General features: G+C 42.3%; 1 protein-coding gene across 2 annotated transcripts in view; it reads right to left on the bottom strand.

Moving 5' to 3' along the window:
- The window catches only part of hecw2a (HECT, C2 and WW domain containing E3 ubiquitin protein ligase 2a), a 48695-nt gene that overhangs the window by 14609 nt on the left and 11028 nt on the right, over positions 1-23058 (bottom strand). Inside the window, exons 3-21 of one of the 2 annotated variants that reach the window (XM_037790943.1) lie at positions 19106-19839; positions 14991-15098; positions 14676-14770; positions 13712-13778; positions 11495-11664; positions 11194-11333; positions 10930-11030; positions 9973-10829; positions 8085-8373; positions 7767-7859; positions 6656-6806; positions 5711-5817; positions 5265-5389; positions 4021-4221; positions 3703-3837; positions 1829-1931; positions 1637-1733; positions 1308-1391; positions 1038-1120 (exon numbers count right to left, since the gene is read on the bottom strand). In XM_037790943.1, the coding sequence (XP_037646871.1) occupies positions 1038-1120; positions 1308-1391; positions 1637-1733; positions 1829-1931; positions 3703-3837; positions 4021-4221; positions 5265-5389; positions 5711-5817; positions 6656-6806; positions 7767-7859; positions 8085-8373; positions 9973-10829; positions 10930-11030; positions 11194-11333; positions 11495-11664; positions 13712-13778; positions 14676-14770; positions 14991-15098; positions 19106-19484 (3385 nt within the window). In that variant the 5' untranslated portion in view covers positions 19485-19839. The remainder of the gene's footprint in view (positions 1-1037; positions 1121-1307; positions 1392-1636; positions 1734-1828; positions 1932-3702; positions 3838-4020; positions 4222-5264; positions 5390-5710; positions 5818-6655; positions 6807-7766; positions 7860-8084; positions 8374-9972; positions 10830-10929; positions 11031-11193; positions 11334-11494; positions 11665-13711; positions 13779-14675; positions 14771-14990; positions 15099-19105; positions 19840-23058) is intronic. The other variant, XM_037790944.1, reaches the window with a different exon arrangement.

Raw genomic sequence — 23058 nt, 5'->3', positions numbered from 1 at the left:
TTAAAACTACTCTGACAAGTACAATATACTCAAAAAAAGTTACTAAAGTGCATGTATTAGAGTAAATGTAACTTGTTACTAACCACCTCTGGTAAACACACAAAGAACAGGGAGATAGAGATGGATGCAAAAATAGAAAACAGATACTGGGAGACTGAGATCAAATTAAATTTAAACGATCCAAAACGGAAATTGGCTTAAGCCTGAATGGGTGAGGAAGAATCAGAGTACTGTATGCAGGTTAATCCTGGATTGTTATTTTGTATCAAGCTGTTGTAGCTGTCATTCTCTTCATCTGTCTGTGTTTTGGTTGAACAGTTTGAGAACAGAGGTAGGCTCAGTATAGAAAGAGAGTGTACAGGAGGACAGACAGCTGTAGATAAACACTGACAGGAGAGCTGAAGAGAGGAAGTGTGTGTTAGTGGGTGTGTGAGTCAACTACCAAAGGACACATCTAACCCTCAACAACTAACTATTCTAGTAGACCGAATCATTTGTTTTTATTCAACAGTGTTGAGTTAAAAAAATATATATGGCTACTTGATATGCACATATTTTCAATAAGGGCCACTGGTTGTGGTTTATTGTTGATAATCAATCAACAGAAAGTAGTTGAAAGTCTGTTGTAAAATGTGTTGTACAGTTGATCACTGATTTATCAATTAGTTTGCTTTTTTTCCCTTCAGACTATTATGGAAATTATTATTTTTGCTTATAAAATATTTATGGTCATTTAAGGACTCAAAGGGAATAAAAGACAGAACAATAAGCAGGTATGTGTGTAGAGGTTGGGGGTTAAGAGGGAATGTGAGTGTACATTTAAAGTATGTACGTGAGTGTGTTCATGTTTTATATTAATCTGACGTCAACCTGCGTTATATATGAAATTGCTTGTTTTATTTAGTAAGACGATGTAAACCAAACCTCATGGTGGAAGGCGTGAAATTTAATAAAAAAGACAGAATTTAATAAAAAGCGAGGAAAGGTGCATCATGCCAATAAAGTTGATGCAGACACAGAGTGAGACAGACGCTTACCAGGGGAGCTCTGAGGAGACGAGAGGCAGTGACTCGGGTGGAGTAGCGGTGGTACGTATGACATCACCTCCTCCTCAAATAAGCTGGAGACGAGAGAGAGAGGTACATACACACACAGAACACATCTCACAACAGCTTAACATTAGCATTGGTGGATCAAATTAGACTTGTATTCCTGGAAGTGTTGGAGCCAGCTGGTTCTAATTTTTTACAACAGACCCATAATCGTTCCTCCACCCCTACATACAAAGGCACATGTACGGGACTCACCTAAGCAGCATTACGAGGTCAGCGTCGCTAGAGAGACGAGCCAGCCCAGTGACTCCCTCACTGCGAATAAACTGCACCTTCTCCCTGCACACACACACACACACACACACACACACACACACACACGTCAGGGGGTGAACTGACACAATCCATTAGGATTAAAGGTTAACTGTGTGTTCAGTTTGACTGATGATGATAATGGAGGTGTTGGATGTGAGCACGGCTAGAGAGGAAGAGAGAGAGAGAGAGAGAGGAAGAGAACAAGGGAAACAATGTGACAAGGACAGAAGGAGGAAGGCAGAAGAAAACAGAGAGAGTGAGAGGCATACTTAAGCGAGTGATTCCTGGCGAGCTCCGGTTGCCTTTCAACCAGGATCTCAACGATGTTGGGTTGCCGTAGAAACGCCACTATCTTGTCATTGTAGGCTGGAGAAAAGGAGGAATGTGCGTTTATATCTGTGCCATGTGTGGCTTACACATGTATCAATTGCATGCGTACATTTAAATTCTGCCCGACCTACCCACAGGCACCACGTCGTGGTACTGACTTCGACTGGAGCCGCTGAAGGTGCTGGACGGGCGGGGCATGACGGGCGGGTTGGTTTGGCGAGAGTCGTCCACCACCTGTGACAAAAGGAAACACTACAGTTCAGGTCACATTCTAGTTCTGAGACCTATCCGCCTGCCAGTCATCAGCCTGTCGCGTCAGTTCTGCATGTTCTCGCCCATTAACTACAGCTCTTATTTCTTAGTGTTTCTGCCAACCATGTCCCATAGCATACCACATATATAGATTTATTATCCCAAGCTGCCATTTAAATCTGTTCATTCCAGTATTGGTCAAAAATCAACTTGCAGAGATTTTAATTTGTTTGAAATAGGTATTCAGTCAAGGTAAAAAAATATATTCAGCCCAGTATTCAAGATTTAAGACGGATGCTGTGTATATCAGAAATGTACGGAAGCCCTGGGAGGCAAGTGAGAGAAAAACATATTTGTTGATCCAATTTCTAAGTCTAATGTAAATAGTTTTCCCTCCTGTGTTTATGACTTAAGAACAGGTACAAATAAAGATTTTGCCAGGAAAATCTTCATTATCTGTGAAAACAGGTGAAAAAAAAAGTTTTGGCGAAGTAATTTTTTGGTTTGTTTTTGTAATAGGTTGTTCTAGATAAGACTAAAATCATTAATGTTTTCTTTCAGGTGAATATCTCCATGCACTCTAAACACAACGTACATATATTGTGTGTTTAATTCTAACCCAATTTACCTAAATTAAAACTCACCTCAAAGAAAACATTAATGCTTTTAGTCCTATTTAGAACATGGGGTAGGGGTGCACTTCAGCCTCTTGTGGCTGAAATGAGTATTGAAAACCTAGAAAAAATATTCTGACAAAAAAAAAAAGTTTTCACCTGCAAAAACGTTTTTTCACCTGGAAAACCATTTTCCCCATTTTTTTCAAAGATGAAAAAAACTTAAAAAGATTATCCTGGCAAAACCTTTTTTTCATCTGTTCTTAAGTCATAAACACAAGAGAAAAAACTATTTAGATCAGACTTAGAAAATGGATCACCAGAATGTTTTTTTCTCACTTGCCTCTCAGGGTTTCCGTAGCAGCCAAACCTAGAAGACAGACTATAGGTAATCCAGGTCATTGCAGTTGTGGAAAATAAGTAAATTTCCTCTAATAAAAAGGTTATTTTTCAGTATCTCAGATATTCCACAAAGCACTTGAATGCATCAGTGTGGAAGATTAAATACAAGCATATTCCCTACTGCATTATTATATCATGCACAGATGTTTTCCTAACATGAGACCTATCTAAAATCCATTACCTTAAGCAGACAACGAAACCCAATAATGTTGTAGGTTCTCTGGATTTGAGAGGAAACAAAATCTATCCATCATCTTCTCTATGGCCCCTAGTGTTTATAGTAATCATACTGAGGTATCACTCCTAATTTGACAATGACTGAGTGATGCTGTCATTCCAATATACAGTAGAGCTTTGGAGGAGACGAGTGGCAACAAGATAGGAGCAACTTGTCTCTTCCTTATTATATCAACATATAAATTATTTGACATATAGTGTGTTTATAATGATTTTCAGTCATTCCGGTGATACAGTGGGACCTCTAGCTATGTTTGATGTTCTAAAATTAGGTGGTGTTTCACTCTACTAAAGGATCAAATTACTGCAATTAACTTTCTATCTGACTTGAGTTGCACCACAGGGACTGACAGGATAACTCCCCTGCCGGTGCCCACAATGCAGACACTCACAACGCATTTTTTTCTCCTTCAAACTGGCCTCTATAAACATCGCAGTGCCTCTCTTAGCCTTAAGTTGACTCCAGGTGACAAGTGGTGCAGTGGCGGCTCGTCTCTCACCTCCCCAGCACTGTGGCTGCGCTGGCGGCTCAGGTGCTGGCGGTGGGCCAACAGCCCGGTGGAGCGAGAACTCTGGAGGGGTAGCCGTGGGTCAATGAAGGTCGTGGAACGACAGTTGTGATCCACAAAGAAGGGCTGAGGATTGAGATGCAAATAGCCATCATCATGCATGGATAAACTCCACTAGGGGCACAAAGAAACTTCACATGCAGTACGCACAGAGTAAGGATTATGAAAAAGCAGCAGTATAGACTACTGAACAATTGAGCAGAGATTATAATCGTTGGATACACATGACCTTGAGTGTTGGGGCAGTACCAGGTCAAACATCACCTTCCCAGTATGGTCGTGCTTCATCTCCCAGCCTCGGGGAAGCTCCAGCTGCTTGTTGGAGAACATGTTGAGGAAGGTGACGAGGTCGCGGTTGTGCTGGTAGCGCTCAAAGTAATGAGCGTCCCGACGCACCTTACTGATCATGTGCTTCAGGCAGGTGTTGCTCGTAAACATGCGGTAGGCACTCTGGGCAGAGAGGTGAGGTCAACAGAGAAGGACAGGAGGCAGACGGGAGAACAATTGGGGTCATTTCAGTTCTTCCACTCAAGATGGAAGACAATGTGGATAATATTTATCTAATGCCAGTCTGTCTTTGATCCATGAAATGTCCTCCATTGAGTGAAGTAAAACTGACTTGATATATATGCTATAAATGACATAGTTAGTGTAGGTTCAGTACTGCATTCAGCATGATGTTAGAACTGTGTTAAAATAGTTAAAATGTCACTTTGCTTTAGCAACAGAATTTAAAATTTAGCATTTTCACGTAATCTTTTTATGTTTGCAGTTTTGGTAAAAACATTACTTCATAATACAAAAGAGAGTGCAGCTCTTATTGATCTCAGCCATAATTTCAATATGGAGCTGGAGACTTTGTGTTTTGACTAAACTACGATTTGAAACAGTATTTATTTTGTCAGCATTCAAAAACTGCATATCACTAGGGCTGCAAATTATTAATTCACTGAGGATTCATTTGTCTTTTTTATCAATTAAATCATTAACTGCTTAAAAATATTTACAAAAAACATTTTTTTTTACATTTTATAAAATATTTTAACATGTTTTTAACACCCTATACTGCATATTACAGTTTTCACTGTACGTGCCCAGGTTCTTTGGTATCTGCCCCTAAAACCCACCCTGTACATAAACCAAAACTATCATGTCCAGGTACAACTGGAGGTGAGTGAGTGGAAGTGGTAATCATTGCCTATTTCAGCACTCTATGTGACCCCTACTAAACAACAGCACTGAGCCATCCACCCTGTGCAGCATTGCTTCATTACAGTACTTTACTGAAGCGTAGCGCTGTGGGCGGCTAACTGACACTGTGGCTCATTCAGGCCGCAGTTAATATATCTGAGTGCCATGACTGTGATGAGTACTCAGAAATTAAATCAGACAAAATGCTGAGTTTGAGTTTAAGAATACAGTGTGTAGACAGATCTATGTAAAATGAGTACAGGGTCAAAGGTGACAGAGGAGGTGGAGCATGTTAGACTGACAGGGTTAGAATGCAGCACGGTGAAGAAGTCGGGGCTGCACAGGAACTTGGCGCTGGGTGACTGGAGGAGCAGGGAGAGACGCGAGCGACCACTGGTGTGAGCGACTGCACTTTCTCGTCGATATTCTGCAACAAAATCAACACATACTAGTCAAACCTCGAGACAGGGAGACACTAACGAAAGCAGCTTCTTTCATGAAAACATGAGGCTTTTCAGAATTTCATATCCAGCATTTTGTGTCAGAGATAAAAGAAGACATTTCCACAGACTACCGCTATTCTGAGACATTTGTGTATAAAATAATAGCTTTTTCAGACCATAGTATTTCAAGAGGTGAATTTGGCAAATATTTTTTTTCTGAAAACAAGTACAGAGCTTTTGTGAATGAAACCTATACGTTTTCTATTTGTGTGTTTTTCTTTAATGTTTCTCTGTTGAAAACGAACCAGAAATGGAGTGAGGCATCAGATCACTTTCTGGTTCAGGAAGCAGGTCAACTGGGGCTTCCTCTGTCCGGTCACTGTTGGTTATGGTCCTCCTGATGCTCTGGTACCTGTGATCAACAACAAAGATAAAGTTACTGTAATGAAAGTAGAGTTTTACAACTACGTAATTAACTATTTTCTCAGTCAAGTCAAACTTTAAGGACCCTATCTTATACAACGCAAAGCGGTGCACAGCGCAGCGCAACTGTCATTGCTAGTTTCAGACCGACGCAGTTGTCATTTTCACACCCAGCGCCCATGTTGTGTAAGTTGCGAATGTACTTGTGCCCATCTGTGCGCTCATGGGCGTGTTGGTCTTAAAGTGAGGTGTGGTCAGGTGCTTTGTTGGAGCATTTGCTCATATGGAGTCAGATGGAGTTGTTGATGGGACAGAGGATTGGGAGACGGTGGAGGCAGAGGGTCAACCGGCCAAGCACCACATTCATCTGCTCGCTCACTTTCACTTCGCACACAAGCAGATCCGTTTACTCAGCAGAAAACTGCTTGCTTCTCCAATCTGCCAAATCCGCCTTTCAAATAGCAATGCGCCAATGTGCAGACGTACCCAGCTTTTAAAGGGAATGGGAGATGACACTCTGATTGGTTTAATTCCTGTTATGGCCAAAACACACCTATGATTAAATACAACCCCTTTGTTCATTCAAAGTCAGTTAAAAAAAACTAAATACAAAGAGAAACCCACAGGCAATGTCCCATTAAAGGGAGTACAGTACATGTGTGAAAGCAGTTTGTTTTGGTTCTCTAGTCTTTGAAAAGCCACTACTGATAATGGTAACCCTTGGGTTAGTGAGATATTGAACATCTAACTATACTTCTAAATAAATGTATTTACAACTGAAGAAAACACGATGGTTATTGCAATACATTTGTCTTCACAAAGCCCACCTGCGGTTGAGTTGCTCCATCTGCTGAATGGAGTTGGAGCGGGTCAGGCCCTGTGGGGCCGGAGGTCCGGTGGGTCGCTGCCACGTGGTGGTTCTGTTCACGTGGTCCACGAAGAAGATCCTCCCATGGCTGTCGATCCGAGCCTCCCAGTCTAGGAGGTAATTAATAATTGATACACGGTAGGTGTTTAATGCCTCAGGGGAACATAGCCGTATAAATAAACGCTAGCCAACCATTAATGACAGATGATAACATCAACAACTGAATTGAAAGCATATATATAAACTCTGGCTGTCATGAGACATATACCTCATTTTTGTCATCCGTGATCTTTTATTATTTTTCAATTTTACGCTATACTGCATTCTGGGTTAAAATTAGCTTTAACAAAACTAAGTCTATAGACACAAAGTAGAGGCTCAGAGGCTGAGAGGAATGCCATCAGTTTTCCAGGTATTAAGTCATAAACTAAAGTATTGGACACTTTTCAATTTTGAGTGAGAGAATCACCAAAGTTATAACAATTACTTCTGTGGGAAACATGAATGTCTGTACTAGAATTCACGGCAATCCATCTGATAGATGTTTAGATATTTTACTCAAAAACCTCATGGTGCCACTAGATGAAAAGTCTAAGATTACCAAAAACATGAGGATTTATCCTCTGTAGAGCATGAATGTCATGCTAGTGTCCCACTAGTGTGGCTAAAAGGAAATGCAAAACCTCAGATCATTTTATTAATTCACATCCTTTAGTGAAAAAGCGCTGTGTTAATAGTTATTCTTTTGGTAGTTTGGGACTCATTTGTGTTGGTTTTAGTTAGAGTCATTCATTCATACAAATATAAACACAGAAAGGTTAGAAATTAGCACCCATCACCGTCCAAATGCTGGTAAAATATATAAGTGGCTGCTAGATTTGCTTCACTCACCAGCCCAAAAAACAGTCGTAATCTATCCATCGATTTTGAAATCCGCCCGCCACAGTGGCAGGTGGACAAAAAAGTGAATTTCCGACCCATGAACACAAAGACACACTGCTACAGAGAGGCAATGACATACATAGATACAATAGACAAATAATACGGTGCATGCAGACACACACACTCACTGGGAGGTAGAGGCTCGTCCACACGTTGGTATCGGTGGATGTCATGACGCACAGAAGGAAGGGAACGTACAGGATGGCCGTTAACGTGAGAGCCTGAACACAGAAAAACATACAAAAGACAGAGGGAATTTTGTTTTAATATGATGAAAATGGTAAAAAATATTGCACTCTTGTTCAGTTAACTTTTAAACAAGTGAGACACCTGAGACAGTAAAATCCAGCCAGAACCCAACTCTTCCATTTAAAAAATGCTTTTCTTGGGAATTCAAAAATGTCCTCTGCACAAAGTGAACACTGAGTCCATTTAAAGTTGAGTACCTTCCTCTCCATCTGTTTGCTCGGAATCAGCAGAGCCCGCCTCGTCCTGTGCCTTTGTCTCCGCCCCTTCCTGTTCTTCGGCCACGCCCCCGGAAGCCTGCAGGCTCAGCCTCCTCACAATGATCGCCTCGACCACCGCCGGCTCGCTGGCTGCGGGAGCTTCTCCTGCAGCCTCAGTGATGACGGCTCGCCCACCCCCTTCATCGTCTACAGCTTGATTGGTTGGTGGAGTTCTGGTAACTCTGTCTCCCCCTGGATCTATGGCCGTCTCTGCTCCCGCCTCCGCTTCCTACAAAATAAAAAATGATGTGTTAAAACAATGGACAAAATGATAATGATTATAGATGAGGTCTTACTTGACAGAGGACTGACAGAAAAAAAAACTTTCTGTCAGCCTTGATGACTCTATATCCTCCTCAGTGCCTCTCTCTTGTGGATCCCTCAGGGTTCCCTCGAGCCAATCCTCTTTTCCCTTTATATGCTCCACTTGAGTTACAGTATGTTCATACTACGAGCGACAAAAGCAAGAAAACGGCCAAGTTTGGCCAGCTACATTGTCGTTGCCGTAGTTACTTCATTAAATATCACTGGGAACTGGCTAACGGCATTATTTTAGCTTGAACAGAACAGGTTTGAAACAAAATGATATGATTGGTTGACGCTTCACCGCGTCATTGAGACCAGCTCAACTTAACTGTAGCTCGTCACGGCCGTCACGCAGCGACCAGTGTCGGGCGTCAGTTTGTAGCTTCATGTGACTGGCTTCTATTGAAAATAACTTGTAGCCTGTTGCTGTGTCGCTCGTAGTGTGAACACAGCATTAGGGTCCATTCTCAGAAATTATGACATCTCACTCCACTGTTACGGAAACGACACACTAATTTACCTGCCTTTGAAACGGAATGATGCACATTCTTTCAAACCATTGTTGGATTGTCTCAGGTAGCCTCCCAAACTCAAGTTGCCTCTGCATGTTAGGCTGTCCTCTACACTACCTATTTTTAAATCCTGTCATAAAACACATCTTTATTCTCTGGCTTTTAACTCACTGTGAGAGTTGCCTTTCTATATCATTGTCCTTTGTCTTTTAAACAGGTCTTTGTGTTTTTACTGAGAAGTTTTGTTTTTTTTGGCTATATTTTGATTGAACAGCACTTTGGTCAACTCTTGTTATTTTTGTGCTTTACAAATACATTTTGGATTGGATTGGATTTTCTATAAAAATTCAAGTCACACATGACAGGGTTTCATACTGAAGTATGCGAATCACATTCACATTGATATGCAAGGCATTCACACCTACTACTAACAAATATCTGTGAGTTACAGGAAGTCAGTCAACTCCAGGCAGCTCACAACATGAGGCCGCATTGGCTCCATCGCCAAGGCAACAAAAGAAAAGCTCAGAAACGTTCGACTTCATGCAAGTATTCATTGGTGTGTAGGCGCGACTGCTAAAAGAGAAGGATCACTGAACATTTGTCTAAAAAAATCCCTGAAAAGTGGATACAGATCACTGGTTCCACACTCATACTCCGTTCCTAGAAAAAGTCAGACAAAACGATCTCCAACTAACTGACTGCTTGGGAATATGCATCTATCATCTTGTATTGAACGTGGAATGATGGCGCTACAGCAGAGTGTTATGGTGCAGTGTCACAGGAATACAGCTGGGGCTAGGACCCAGTGGAGACTGCTGCTCTTGTACAATGTGTGCACTGTGGGGACAGTAATGACAGAGTGGACTACGGCTACACATTCACTCACAGATAAAGAAGATAAAGACAGGTACGAGGGAATTTGACGAAAAGCAAAACATACAAAAGATACATGTGAATGGAGAGTTGAATCTTTGTTCGTTGTGACCATATAAGAATAATGAACTCACCACAGCAGTTGTCACTGTGATTGGACAGCTCTCTGATGATGAGAGGACCGTCTGTGGAGCTGTTGCCATGGAGCAGGTGTCAATCTCTGAGGAAGGGTCCTCACCAGGCCCTCTTCCTTCCTCATGCACTTCACCCTCTGGCATAGCATTATGGGACACAGCCTGTGTGAAAGGAGCCTCGTCCACTTCGGAGAAAACGTCTGGCTCCATAACATCCTCCAAGTCCAGACCTGCCGCCATCTCCAGGGCAACCTCTGCCTCGGGGATCACATCTTCTGTCACACCGCCTGCACCCCCGGGGTCCCTCTCCAGCACTGAGGGCTCCAGCTGCTCCGGCTCTAGATGGAACTCGGGAAACGGGTCGTCTTCATCTGGGCCGTCGACGTCTGGAGGTTCTCCGTTCATCAGCAGCGGTGACAGCGGCACTGGAATGATGTCATTGGTCAAGGACCTTTCGTCGTCCTCGTCTGAATCAATGTGCAACATGGCGCTGAGCCTTGTGTGTGTGGGGAAGCTGGAGCGCAGTTTAGGTGAGGCCGCACCCAGGGGTCTTTCGCCAGGGCCTTTGGGGGCCTCGATAGCAGCCAGGCCCTCGCTGAGTGACCTCTGGAGCATTTCATGGCATGACAGGCTTTCATGCTCCATAAATATAGCCCCAGCTCCAACGAAAGGCAGGTCCTTTTCTGGGTAGGCCGTGGCCCCGCCTTCCCACAAGCTCTGGGAGCCCTGGGAGCCGGTAGGAGAAGGGCCTGAAGAGACCACTCCTGGAAGATGATGGGGCAGGTCTTCATCATCGGATGGGGTCCCTGGAGCTCCATTCAAGGATGAAATGCCAATGATAGACTCGGGAGAGGCACCTGCAGTAGCAGAACAGGTTGTATTTCAGTATTGACAGAGACAAATTTAAAGAAAATACATTCAGAAATAGTGGCAAATCCAATTTAAAGGCAGATTTACCATCAGGCCCAGTCGAGGTGAGCTCCACTTTGAACTGCAAATGGCCGCTTACGTGTTCAGTAGGCAGGCGCCGACATAGGGGGAAACTCACAGGCTGGACTCTGGACAGCACAGAGAAAAACAGATATACTAACTCCACGATATCTGTGAGTTTGCACACGTCAGATTTATGTAACAAAGTAAGTCTGAACTGATTGTTGTTACATGGAGTACACATAGTGTATGCTCTGTCTGTGTTCGTGTGTGAACTTGTGTTTCACCTACCCGGGTATTTTTTCAATAAGTCGCTGCACGGGGATAGTTAGCTGTCCGAGGAAGCGTTTGATTATCGGTCGACTTTTCGCAAACTTGTCCTTTACCTCGATGTACAGGATGTCCGTCATTAGTGCTACAAACGTGTATTTCTGCAGAGAAGTACAAACATATACAGTCAATACATTCTCAATTGTGTGTTGATAATATGTTGTTTGAAAGAGAATGTGAGACTGACAAGATACTGTCTGAGTATAATGTGTATGTGAATAACGCATGCTCAGTGTGGTGGTGTGGTGTGTACAAATGTCACCTCTCCATGCCAGGTGGGGTTGGTGGTGTTAGCGATGATGGCTGATCGTCGTTCCTGTCCGTGGTGACTGAAGATGGGGAAGACGCTCCTCTTCCCTGGGTGGATGGACATCTTCAGGTATGGGTCCGGATTGAAAAACATGCCCTTCTTTAGGCCGGTGGCACGCAGATCTGCAACAAAGCAGCAGTGACAGCAGGCTTGTCAGCTCAGAGCTAGTAGCATAGAATAAAAAGTGAGAAAGACTGCTTATGGTGGGCAGGAAGGGAGGTGGAAGGGTACAACAAACACAGGACTTTCAACCAGGAGACCGCTGTTGTCCCAAAGTGTTGCTGAGTTATTTTGAAGTTACGTTAGTGACGTTTGCGACGTGTTTTCCGGACTTATGTTACATTGTTTGTATACTTATTTTACTTAGTTTAAGAACTTATTAAAAGCCAAACCGTGATGCTTTTCCTAAACCTAACTAAGTGGTTTTGTTTCCTAAATAACTGCGGCCGTTATCGTAGTTTTGTTACCTAAACATAACTGCAACAGTTTCACAGACTCTGTGGCATTAAATGACACATGAAAAGTTTAAAATGCGTTATCAAGACACACGGAATGTCCTTAGAATGTTGTGCTATATCTATACACCTTCCCATAATTTCAGGTTGAATGTTCATCATCTTAGTTTAGCAGGTTAGCATGCTAACATTTGCAAATTAGTAGGACTGTCAATTGATAAAAATATTTAATCATGATTAATCGCATGATTGTGCATGATTAATCGCGCTTAATTGCAAATTAATCGCACGTTTTTTAACTGTTCAAAATGTACCTTAAAGGGAGATTTGTCAAGTATTCAATACTCTTATCAACATGGGAGTGGGCAAATATGCTTGTTTTGTGCAAACGTACGTATATATTTATTATTGGAAATCAATTAACAACACAAAACAATGACACCAAATTTAGCGTAATTTGGAGCATCATGCTAGTATAACAAGGTTGGTACCAATGGATTCCTTAGGTTTTTATATATCGATAGTAGTATCTTCACTCTAGCTTTAAAACTGAGCCCGCTACGACCTCTGAAAGATCGATTGTGTCAATGCGTTAAATAAATTAGTGGCGTTAAAACAGATTTGCATTAACGCGTTATCATAGCGTTAACTTTGACAGCCCTACTAGTTAGCATTATACATAAAGTACAGCTGAGACTGATGGGACTGTCAGTAGTTTTGCAGATACAGTATTTGATCATAAGTACATAAGTATTGGACAACTTTGACCTGACGATGGCGCTAGATGAAATGTCAGCTGATTACCAAAGTGATTATAATTCATCATTTGAAGATCAGTGATGTCCGTGCCAAATGTCAATGCCATCCATCCAATAGTTGTTGAGACATTTCATTCTCATCCTCTGCACATCCTCTGGGAACCATAAATATGTGTCCCGAGTTTTGTGGAAATCCATACAATATTTGCAGTATTAATCTTTCAGTCCACCAATGTGGTGGACCAACTGACTCACCCACATTGCCATCTCTATCTAGCTATTCTCAAGTTGCCATTTAGTATAAACCTTCAGCTGCAGATGCATGATGACAAACAGAAGAAAGTGCTTTGGGTGAAAAGTTGACATGTCTTTGTCATGTTATTTCCCCTTCCTCTAAGCCCTTTTCTGTCTGTCTCTGGTCTGAGTCCATAAACACTTCCATAACAGCATCAGAGCACTTCCAGTGCATAAAACTCCCTGCTGGTTTATTAATGTGGTGACTACCGTTGGGCTTGCAGCGAGGCAAAACACGTCTGAAGCAATGGATAATTGAAACAAGCTGTGCGGGTACATCTTGGTATTTGCCTGTTAACTTGTTTTTAAAAAGTCTTGAGAGCCACTGACTTCTATAGAAAACTGATAACATCCCCTGTCTTTCTCTGTCAGGAAAGCACCTCTTTAAATTCCGAGACCACTGTGTTTCCTGCACACAGCTTTTACAGTTTACTTTAGCTTTCCCCCAAAGGACTGTCAGACAAACATGAGGAGACTGCATCACTCAGCTAAAAGCCAAAAGTCTGTCTGTGTTTTGAGGGCTTTGTTAAATTGACGTAGTTATTGATTCCACTTCCAGATTCTCTTTGATCTGTTATTGAGAATGATTACATGACGAATGTAATCTGAATAGCAGTATGTGACTAAAATCAGTCTTCCATAATGTAAACCTCTCAACTCACCTGTCAAAGTAAAGCTGATCAGTTTCCGTGGATGTTCGATGCCCACCTGCTCTGCCAGGCCCTCCGCCTGAGAGGGAACAGACAACGTCACACTCTGCCCGCCACAGAAACAAAAACACACTAACACTCACCGGTGTTTCTCCTACTAAATTCACATGAATCTAAATGCTAATACAGGAGAAAACCTGGCAGGTGGAGGGAATTAAATTTACTGAAAGCAGGCAGCGGTGTAGCAGCGAGGATGCACTGCTCATTCGTACACACATAGTCAAACATAGTATACAAACAGTGACTTGCGTGTCTGCCTGAACCACCGCCTGGCTCCATTATGTACGACTCATGTGAACTTGACATGACTACTGACCATCAAAGAATACTACACATTCGTGCAAATACAATAATCAGATCTTAAAGAGGATCCATTATGCAAATTTTCAGGTTCATACTTGTATTCTGGGTTTCTACTAGAACATGTTTACATGCTTTAATGTTCAAAAAAACGTTTTACTTTTCTCATACCGGCTGTGCTGCAGCACATCTTTTCACCCTCTGTCTAAAATGCTCTGTTTGAGCTCCTGCCCAGTCTGCTCTGATTGGTCAGCTGGCCTACTTTGTTTTGATAGGTCAACCAAACCAAAGTCTTCGAACTCCGCTCCAGCTCCGCTCTAACTAGCTTTGTTTGAGAGTGTGCCAAACTAGCCGCTAGACAGGTTTATGCAGATGTGTTAATTTGTGACATCACCACGTTACGGAAGAAAATGCAGGATTTGAAGCGAGGCATTTCAGGCACTTCAGGAGCAGTGTTTCTGTGGGGGAGAGTAACTCCCTTTGGCGTTAAGGGAAAGGCAAAAAAGCATAATAGGTCCCCTTTAAAATATTTGTAACTTATTATAATTATTTGATGTAATTTTCATCCCGAATGCCTATTTTTAACCATGATGATAGAGTTCACACACACACTGACCAGAACTGTGGGATTCTTCACAGTGATGCAGGGGGTCGTGGCTCTCAGGGCTCCGCTCACTCCATGGTAGTACTTGAAGCAGATCTTAGTCTCAGCTGCAGAGGAAGCAGCAAAGAGTTATGAGATGTGGAAGTAGTGCAAACATGATCTGCCTATTGTTAGACACAAATCTGTAGTTGTACTGTAGACTGTGGAGACATTTTCGATTATTACATATTTTACAGTAGATTTTCAAAGTGATAGCGTGCGAAGGAAAATGTTCTCAAAGCATGGAATAAAACTCTTCTCGGGTGTGACTGCCTAATGGTAACTTACGCTCCATAAAGTAGGCCCCGGACTCCAGCCTCCAAACGATCTGACCCTTCTGGGTGCCATTCACCCCTCTGTTCTTACAGTCCCACACGTTAGACGGACTGGTTTCATCTGGAGAAGAGAATGAACTGTTAGATGTGAGCGTGTGTTAATTCTAGGGTTAGACAAAATCACGCTTTTACTGTGTTGACATTCCCCCTGATTTCAAACCATAGACAGTTAAACACAACAGGCGACAGAGTTCGAGCTCTGGATCCTGCTCTTGCTAAGAAAAACTGCATCGGTGTTCCGTCTTTCAGTGTGTTTAGTCTGCGGACTCTGTTTTCCAAAACACAAGTTTGCCTTTAATCAGTGAAATCCATTCCCAAAATAGCCTCCCTACAACCTCTAACCAGAAGGACAAACAGCAAACTTCCTCTGAGTTAAAAACAGGGAGGGGGAATTCCGCTGTACGTAGCACTTTCGCACACAGATTAATGAAGCCCCAAACTCAGCTGACTGCTGGAGGGAGTCGTGAGAGGAGAACATGAGCATGCCTTTGTGTGTGTATGTTTGAAGGGGAGTGGAGGAGGGGAGGGCGAGTTGCTTATCATTGAATGTCTGCTTAGTCGAGGAAAGCGGTAGCCCCTCTGGGGTATAACACCCTGGAGCAGGTAATGAAGTCCTGGCGGCCTTATGATCGATAGCAAGTGACCTGACGCCCTGCCAGGCACCAGCAGTTTACACTATCTCTTTCTCCCACACAGCATTGTCACGTACAAGGGAAACCTTTGGAACATTTAATCAACTCATGCAGCCCCGGAGGTCTTCAGAAATGTACCCTAATCGTTTGGTAAACACGTTAAACGATCATGAGCTACATTCTTTTATAAAATGATCGCATGGTGTTAAGAGTCTACTGCTGTCTGTCGTACTGCAGGTTCGTCTGACCTCTCTGAAGTCAAAGACACCCATTGCTTTCAGAAATCCATTATCCATTACTAACACAATACATCATGCTGAACAGCTCACAGGCGGCAATTTTCCTCCAAACGTCACTGTATTATACCAGTAATTATCTGATGTAAAGAGACAACATCGTATAATGTGCCGTATAAGTTATGTTTTCCCATCGTGACAGGGTAAAAGGCAAACTTATGTGAAAGGCGACAATTATGGTGATCAGTTTGTCAGACTAAAACATACGATGGTGTATTAGGGCCATTGTAGGTTAAAAAAAAACGTACAGAGCCAGAGAAGATAGGTAATATTCCGAGCAAAAACTCAGAATTTCTGATATTAGAGTCTTAAATTTATGAGGAAAAAACTTGGATATTCTTTGAGATTAAAGTCATAAATTCTCAAGAAAAAAATCCCAAATTTATGAAAAAAAAAATTTAATATTCTATGAAATTATAAAGTCATAAATAAAAAAATAAATAAATCTGAAATGCTCTGAAAATGCAACAAAAATTTACGAGAAGAAACCGTATGTAAGTTGGTTCACTTCATATGTCTAGATAAGGACGGTGAATTTTCAAAAAGCAATCTAATAATAATGTTTATTTATCGAGTTACTCCAAGGATTTACAGTAGTATTGTACTCTCAAGTGACGGATTACAAAAAGAGCTGGTCAAAATCAAAGCAACATAGGTCGAGATATACAGTATTGAGTTTTAGTCCCTTGTAGTTAAACTCTAAAAACATTTCCCATGATGCCACCAATAGCATCATGGGAAATGAGAGAGGCAATGAAAGAGATACTGGATGGGAGACTGAGCTACAGGAGCTAGTGAAACAGCAGCTAAGCCCGGAGGTGACGTCAGGACTTCAGCTCTTTATTATGTGAGCAAAACAGCATCGGAGTCATAGATTCTTAATAACAAATGTGCTGATCGTGCACCATTGCTGCTGTATTACTTTTCACCTCGATGGTCAGATTGAGCCTGATATAGCCTTCCTCAGCACACGGGTCAATGTATTTCCCCCCTGTCAAATTCCTGTCTCTAAGCAGGATTAGCATCCACTATTGGAGACCACCCCATTCGCCTCGGAGACGCGCAGGCTTTGTGATGGTGTGTATGTTATTGTATACCGAGGCAGAGCCGTTACATGTCGACTCAGCCTCCAGTCCTGTGTAAAGTCTCAACAGCTCCCGTTGCAGTATTGACTTGGAGTTGGAAGCTCCTGCACAAGACTTTACCTGGCTATTCTCGGCTCCCAATAATAAAACACATGGGTCAGCTGAAAAGCTTTTGAGGACAGATGGGGTCAAGTCAGCTCAGGTCCTGGATGCCTGCAAGTTTCCCCAACACTTTCTCACCCCAACTAGTTTGGGGAAGAGCACAAATAACTGTAGAGTGGCAGACTGAGAAAATGGTTTAGATTGTCTGTTTTTCTTTTGGTTCTGCTGATTCTGATCTGTATGTCCAAAAAGCAAACATCCCTTTTATAATATACGAGTTACAAGCAATCGGACTTGTGGACCTGAGACCTGGACCCGAGTCAGACCCAAGACACAAAAGTGAGGACTTGAGATATTAGTACCACCTGTGATTTTCCTACCATAACAAGTCAAACTGTCTGCTGTGAAAAAAGGTCTAAGACGCAGAATACGCTGGCCAAAGACATTGTACAGTAGGTGCTAATTTTGAATACAAATTTAAAAACAAAAAACAGCTAATATTTAAGCATGAAAGTTCATTCTTGACTTTGAAAATAATAGTTTGACAAAATGATCCCAGCCTAATGTCCACTTACTAGCTTTTTCCAGTGTTTTCAACCGTTTGACTGGATGGCGTTTGCTCAGTTGTCATGGAGATGGATGTCTTGCCATGCAAATACAGTAGTTGTTATGACTTTTAGGATCAAATATATAATACTATAGTGTTTTAGATACTATGATATACTCTATATAATACTTTAGATACTATTTCCAAGGTTACTGATCTTTTATACTTTACTCTTAGCCTAGGCAGGTTAGAATTCCTATGGATTACTGTAAATAACAACTGCGCTGGCATGCCAACAGAAAGCTGGATTCTTGCGATGTCACGAGATCACACGAGAATTGCGGGATCAAATGTAACACGAAAATCCATCTTGTCAGGCAGCTCCTGAAGAGGTTAGCGGAGATGTTGCAATAGCATCAGATATATCAGAACCCGGAGAGTATTTCTACATTGAAAGAAGAGCAAAGAACGGCACTGAACGAGTAGAGTAGGCCGATGTCTTTGCCTTCAGTTAGTTCTGCTTTCGTTAGTTTGATTGACAGATGGTTCTGCCAATCACATGCCAAGTATTTTTTGAAAGTACCCGCTCTCTTTCCAAACAGCTTCCGATGACGGCTTCTCAGATGGTTCTGCGAAACAAACCATCTGGCGGGTCAGGTTATGTCAACAGAACGGTCTTCATGACAACTGAGCAAATACCGATCACTGATGAAGACCATGTGATATGGTTAAAAAGAGAAAGACCTTTGTTGGGATTGTTTTGTCAAAGCTCTTGCTTAGATAATAACGTGTTTCTGCTTGCGTATTCGTAACGCTACAATTTATTAGGCATTTATCGCACGATCTGACATGCTCCGAAATGTATATTCTACAAGCGGACACATATTGCGATTTTAAGATTCTATCAGAACTGCCTTGCACAGCGTGACAGGTGCAACAAACCTGCGAAATTGCTGTTACAGCAATTTGTTGTCGGGGCCTTTACTTCACTTGACTTCAGACTTGAAGGCACAAACATTCAAGTCTCAAGTTCTGACCTATTAAAATCCCAGAACATGAATAAATGAATAGGAGAGCAACAGGAACGCCTTGCATAGCTGCATACCGTGTGAATTTATTATTAGGACTATGCATGGATTTCAGTTATGCAGCAAACACTATCAGCACAGCTTTGAGAGAAAACTGTTCAAATGCTGTGTCAATTTTTAAGATCAGCATTTCAAGAATTTCAAATTTACTTGCAATTTGATTATGGAGACCTGTGACTTGACCCGAATATGTCCACAAGGATTTGAGACTTGGCTCGGACTTGTCTTGAATGTCTTGAGACTAGTCCTTGACATGCTCTAGAGGAGTGAAAAAGAGGCTCTACTAGTAACTACATTATGTAAAAATCATCATCTCACCAATGTGGTACAGCCCGATCCAGTCGGTAGCATCCACTTCCTCCTTGATGTCCCAGGATATGACGAGGTTCTGGCCGCGGTTCAGCGTGTACTCCAGAGTGGACGCCGTTAGCGAGGACCTGCTGTGGGAGGTCACCAGGTCTGTGTCACTGTTAGCCCGCGGAAGCCCGATGGGGCTGCTGATAACGGAGGCGGTGTCGGCGACAGCCCCGCCCCTCTCCGCCAGAGTTCGCAGGTTCTCCGGGCTGAGGGTGTGTCGGAGGTGGGGGCTGCGCCTTCGTGGAGCTGCCACGTGTTCACGGCCCGCCACCGTGAGGTTGGGTGGATTGTGGGAACGGGTCTTGGGCGCCAAAACCGCCGTGGCGAGGGAAGGACGCATGTTGTGCGATTGGTAGAGACAGTAAGAGAAGTGAAAACAGTTGATGAGGAGGCCCGAGAAGAGGCAGAGATGGTAGGAGACTTCTTATCGATTGGGCTGGTCGTCAAAATGAAGACGCATTTTACTGATTGGACTCAGCTTAAACCCCTCACGTCTAAACGACGAGAGCTGGTCTGAAGAGGATGGAAACATGTGGGAGCTTCAGAAATAATGCGTCGATTCCTTCTCCACAGAGGCTCCTGTTATCGGCCCGTCTGGTCCTTGGATCATAACAGAACTGTTGAAGTAGAAGATATCCAACAACAGTCAGATTCTTTGCCACTTTCATTTCATGTTATCCAACGGCGAGGGGAATCTAAAGATGGGGAAAAAGAGGAGAGAGAGAGACGGAGAAAAACGGTAAGCTACTAAATTGCTCTCACACAACAAAAGCAACGATTGCATGCAGAGAGTTGCAATCAACAAATGACTGAACAAGCATTAGTCACCACGGGGGTTGTTTGCTGTCAAAGAACCTGTCACCAACACAAATAACCCAGCACAACCATTTCACTCCATCCTTTATTCCATTGACACCCCTTATAATGAACAAGAACATGGAAGTGAGGAGGGCTTCTGTGCACAACTCCTCTTATTATTATTATTACTCACTTTGAGTGAGTTTTTTGTTGCTTACTTGTGTCAGAATAGTAAGGATTAAACACTACGCACTATTTACTTCTTTGAATGATTAATGGAACACTTAATAAGAGAGTATATAATGCTCTTATTGGTGGTACAAACAGAACTTCCCACTGTGGAGAAGAGTAGACTGAAATGATCTAATTTGAAATCCATTATATGTGACCATTGGAAAAATACATATTTAAATCATCCCAATAGCCCCAACACACACACACACACACACACACACACACACACACACACACACACCTTCTGTCTCAAACACAAACATACACAAACACACGTCTCTGCAACTGGGTTTCTATGGTTTCTGTCAGTATTAGCTGCCTTAGTAAAAACAGAGAAAGGAGACAAGCAGCTGTATCTGCCTCCCAGGAAGCTCTTCAATCAGCAAATGCCAGTTTGGGAACTGTCTGGGGAGTGCTGTCAGAATCTCAACCAGAGCCATTTTGTTTTTAAAGGAAGGATGGCTTGTGACTTCAGAATCTAGCCAAAGGCAGCTGATTTTAGACGGGGAGACGGAGGAGCAGAGTTTGTTTTTTTCCAACGGAGAATAGGTTTGGTAATATTCAGCTAATATGTTCCTGGTGCAGTCACTGGAAAACCATGTGGGCTGTAGTCTGAGCTAAGCCTGATATCTTTGGCATTTTAAATGCATATACGTCTCAAAAGCTGAGCCATTCAGTGATGCTCTGAAACCATTTCTTCCTCTGCAGGCCTCAGTGTGTGGTCTACACTGTACGCATCACTGTATTTAATGAACGCATTTGGATTCAAATAAGCAAAACTGAAAACCAAAGCTAGACTTCATTCCAGTTCAAATGACTGAACAGAGAACTGTCACTGACAGTTTATTCTCCCTCTTCTATTTTGATATTAAAGGAATGGATCGGCATTTTGGGAAAGCTTATTCGCTTTATTGCAGAGAGTTAGATGACAAGATCAATACCGTTCTCCTATCAGTATGGTAAATATGAAGATAACACCAGCAGCCAGTTAGCTCAGAGAGTGGAGACAGGTGAAAACAGTTAGCCCGGATCTGTCCAAAGGTAGAAAAAAAATCTAACTTCAACTACCTCTAAAGCTCATACTTTACTGAAGTCTGAATACCTAATGCAGGGACATTGTTTACATTTTGGCAAATAAGCACCATTAAACTAAAAGCATACTTTTAGCAGAATTAGGACTAATGGGCATTTATTCGAGAGGAATGATCAGAGATAATGACATCTTTATAAAGTGTAAGTCACACTGAATCTAAAAATATGTGTATAATATCTGTGTTGAAATTTGACTGAGTTATGACTCCAAGAAGGAGTGCCATATATATATATATATATATAAATATATATATATATATATATATAGAAAGAGAGAGAGAGAGAGAGGGAGAGGTAGAGGGAGAGGTAGTATATATATATATAAATATATATCTATATCTATGTGTCCTTTCATATTTGAATGCGTCAGAGACGGAGGACGCGTTCCTAGCACTGACTTTGGTATTACAGTAATTTCTGTTCATAACTTTGTTAATATGCATCCCTCCACTACACCCACTAATAACTTTGTCTGCATCATCTATAAAAGTGTCAAAAAGAACAAATTTGAGGCTGGCGTAAATGCTTCACGGTAGGTTAAAAAAAAGCAACTGCTGTTGTGGATTTCTCATCTAGTCAGATATATCATATTTCTACTGTCTTACTTTCTTTACAGTTAACAGCTCACAGGTCAATTGTGTGTGAATATGACTGTGGAAATTCTTTACCATGCAAAGGTTGGAAATAATTTCAAAAGCGATTCATATGCAGTAACTTGTATGACAAATTGTTTAATATACTGTATATATTGCTGCTGAGCTTCTGAATCAATTCACTTTGCATTTTGAACGGACTGCACAGAGATGATGAACTGGCCTCTGTGCTGATGTATGTGGACTGGCTGTGTTTCCGGATAACCCAGGCCTTATATTGAAATAAGATCTGCTGCATTTGACATGGGGGGGAAAGCCTGGACGTCCCTGACTCGACAAGATTACCAGAGCGCGGCTCCATCATACGCACACACACACACACACACACACACACACACACACACACACACACACACACACACACACACACACACACACACCGCATACAGGGATTTATGACAGAATAAAACCTTCATCACAGATGCAGGAATACGTAAATCCTGCTCACGTGTGCTCATGGCCTCAAACGCAGTCATGCAGTGCCAGCAAGGGAGGAGCCATTTCCACAAAGAAGCAGAAGCTTACTCGGTTGAAGAAGGAACTAAAATAAGTGTATATGTAACTGCTGAGTAGTTATGTAAGTGTTCCTGTGGTCTTAAGCGCCCACCCCCCCGTGTTTGCCAGGCATTGTCTAACCCTGATGCGGAGTGGGAGATGCCGCGGCTGCACCCGTCCCACTCAAAGCAGAGGGGATGAGGAGTCTGTCTACCAGACCAAAACATGACCTCGGGAGGGGGGCATTGAACAATCTGGACTCGCTCCAGTGCTTTTTCCTCTAAAAGACTGCCATTTCCCATCATAATCCCAATTCCACTGCTCTGCACATGCTTTGACCTGATGCGGGATTAGCGATTGATTCTCAGGAAATAGACACAGATGAACAAAGTGATATGAGTACTCAAAAATCTAATTCTAACCATTCTCTGGGAAGGTGTTAAATTTGTCTTCTCGTCTCGCAAAGAGTCACTTGAGTACTGTTCTGTTATTCGGCACCAACTACTTTGTACTCTGCACCACTGTGCAGTGAATACTAAAACGAGACACATCTGCAGCAGAGGATCTGATGGAGTATGGCAGGATGTGCATGGATTGTTGTTTTTTTATATTGTGTCATTTCTTCAGAGAGCATTCAGGATG

This window comes from Sebastes umbrosus, chromosome 13, assembly GCF_015220745.1.
Source record: "Sebastes umbrosus isolate fSebUmb1 chromosome 13, fSebUmb1.pri, whole genome shotgun sequence".
Taxonomy (NCBI): Eukaryota; Metazoa; Chordata; class Actinopteri; order Perciformes; family Sebastidae; genus Sebastes; species Sebastes umbrosus.
This window is presented reverse-complemented; position numbering and strand designations above follow the sequence as displayed.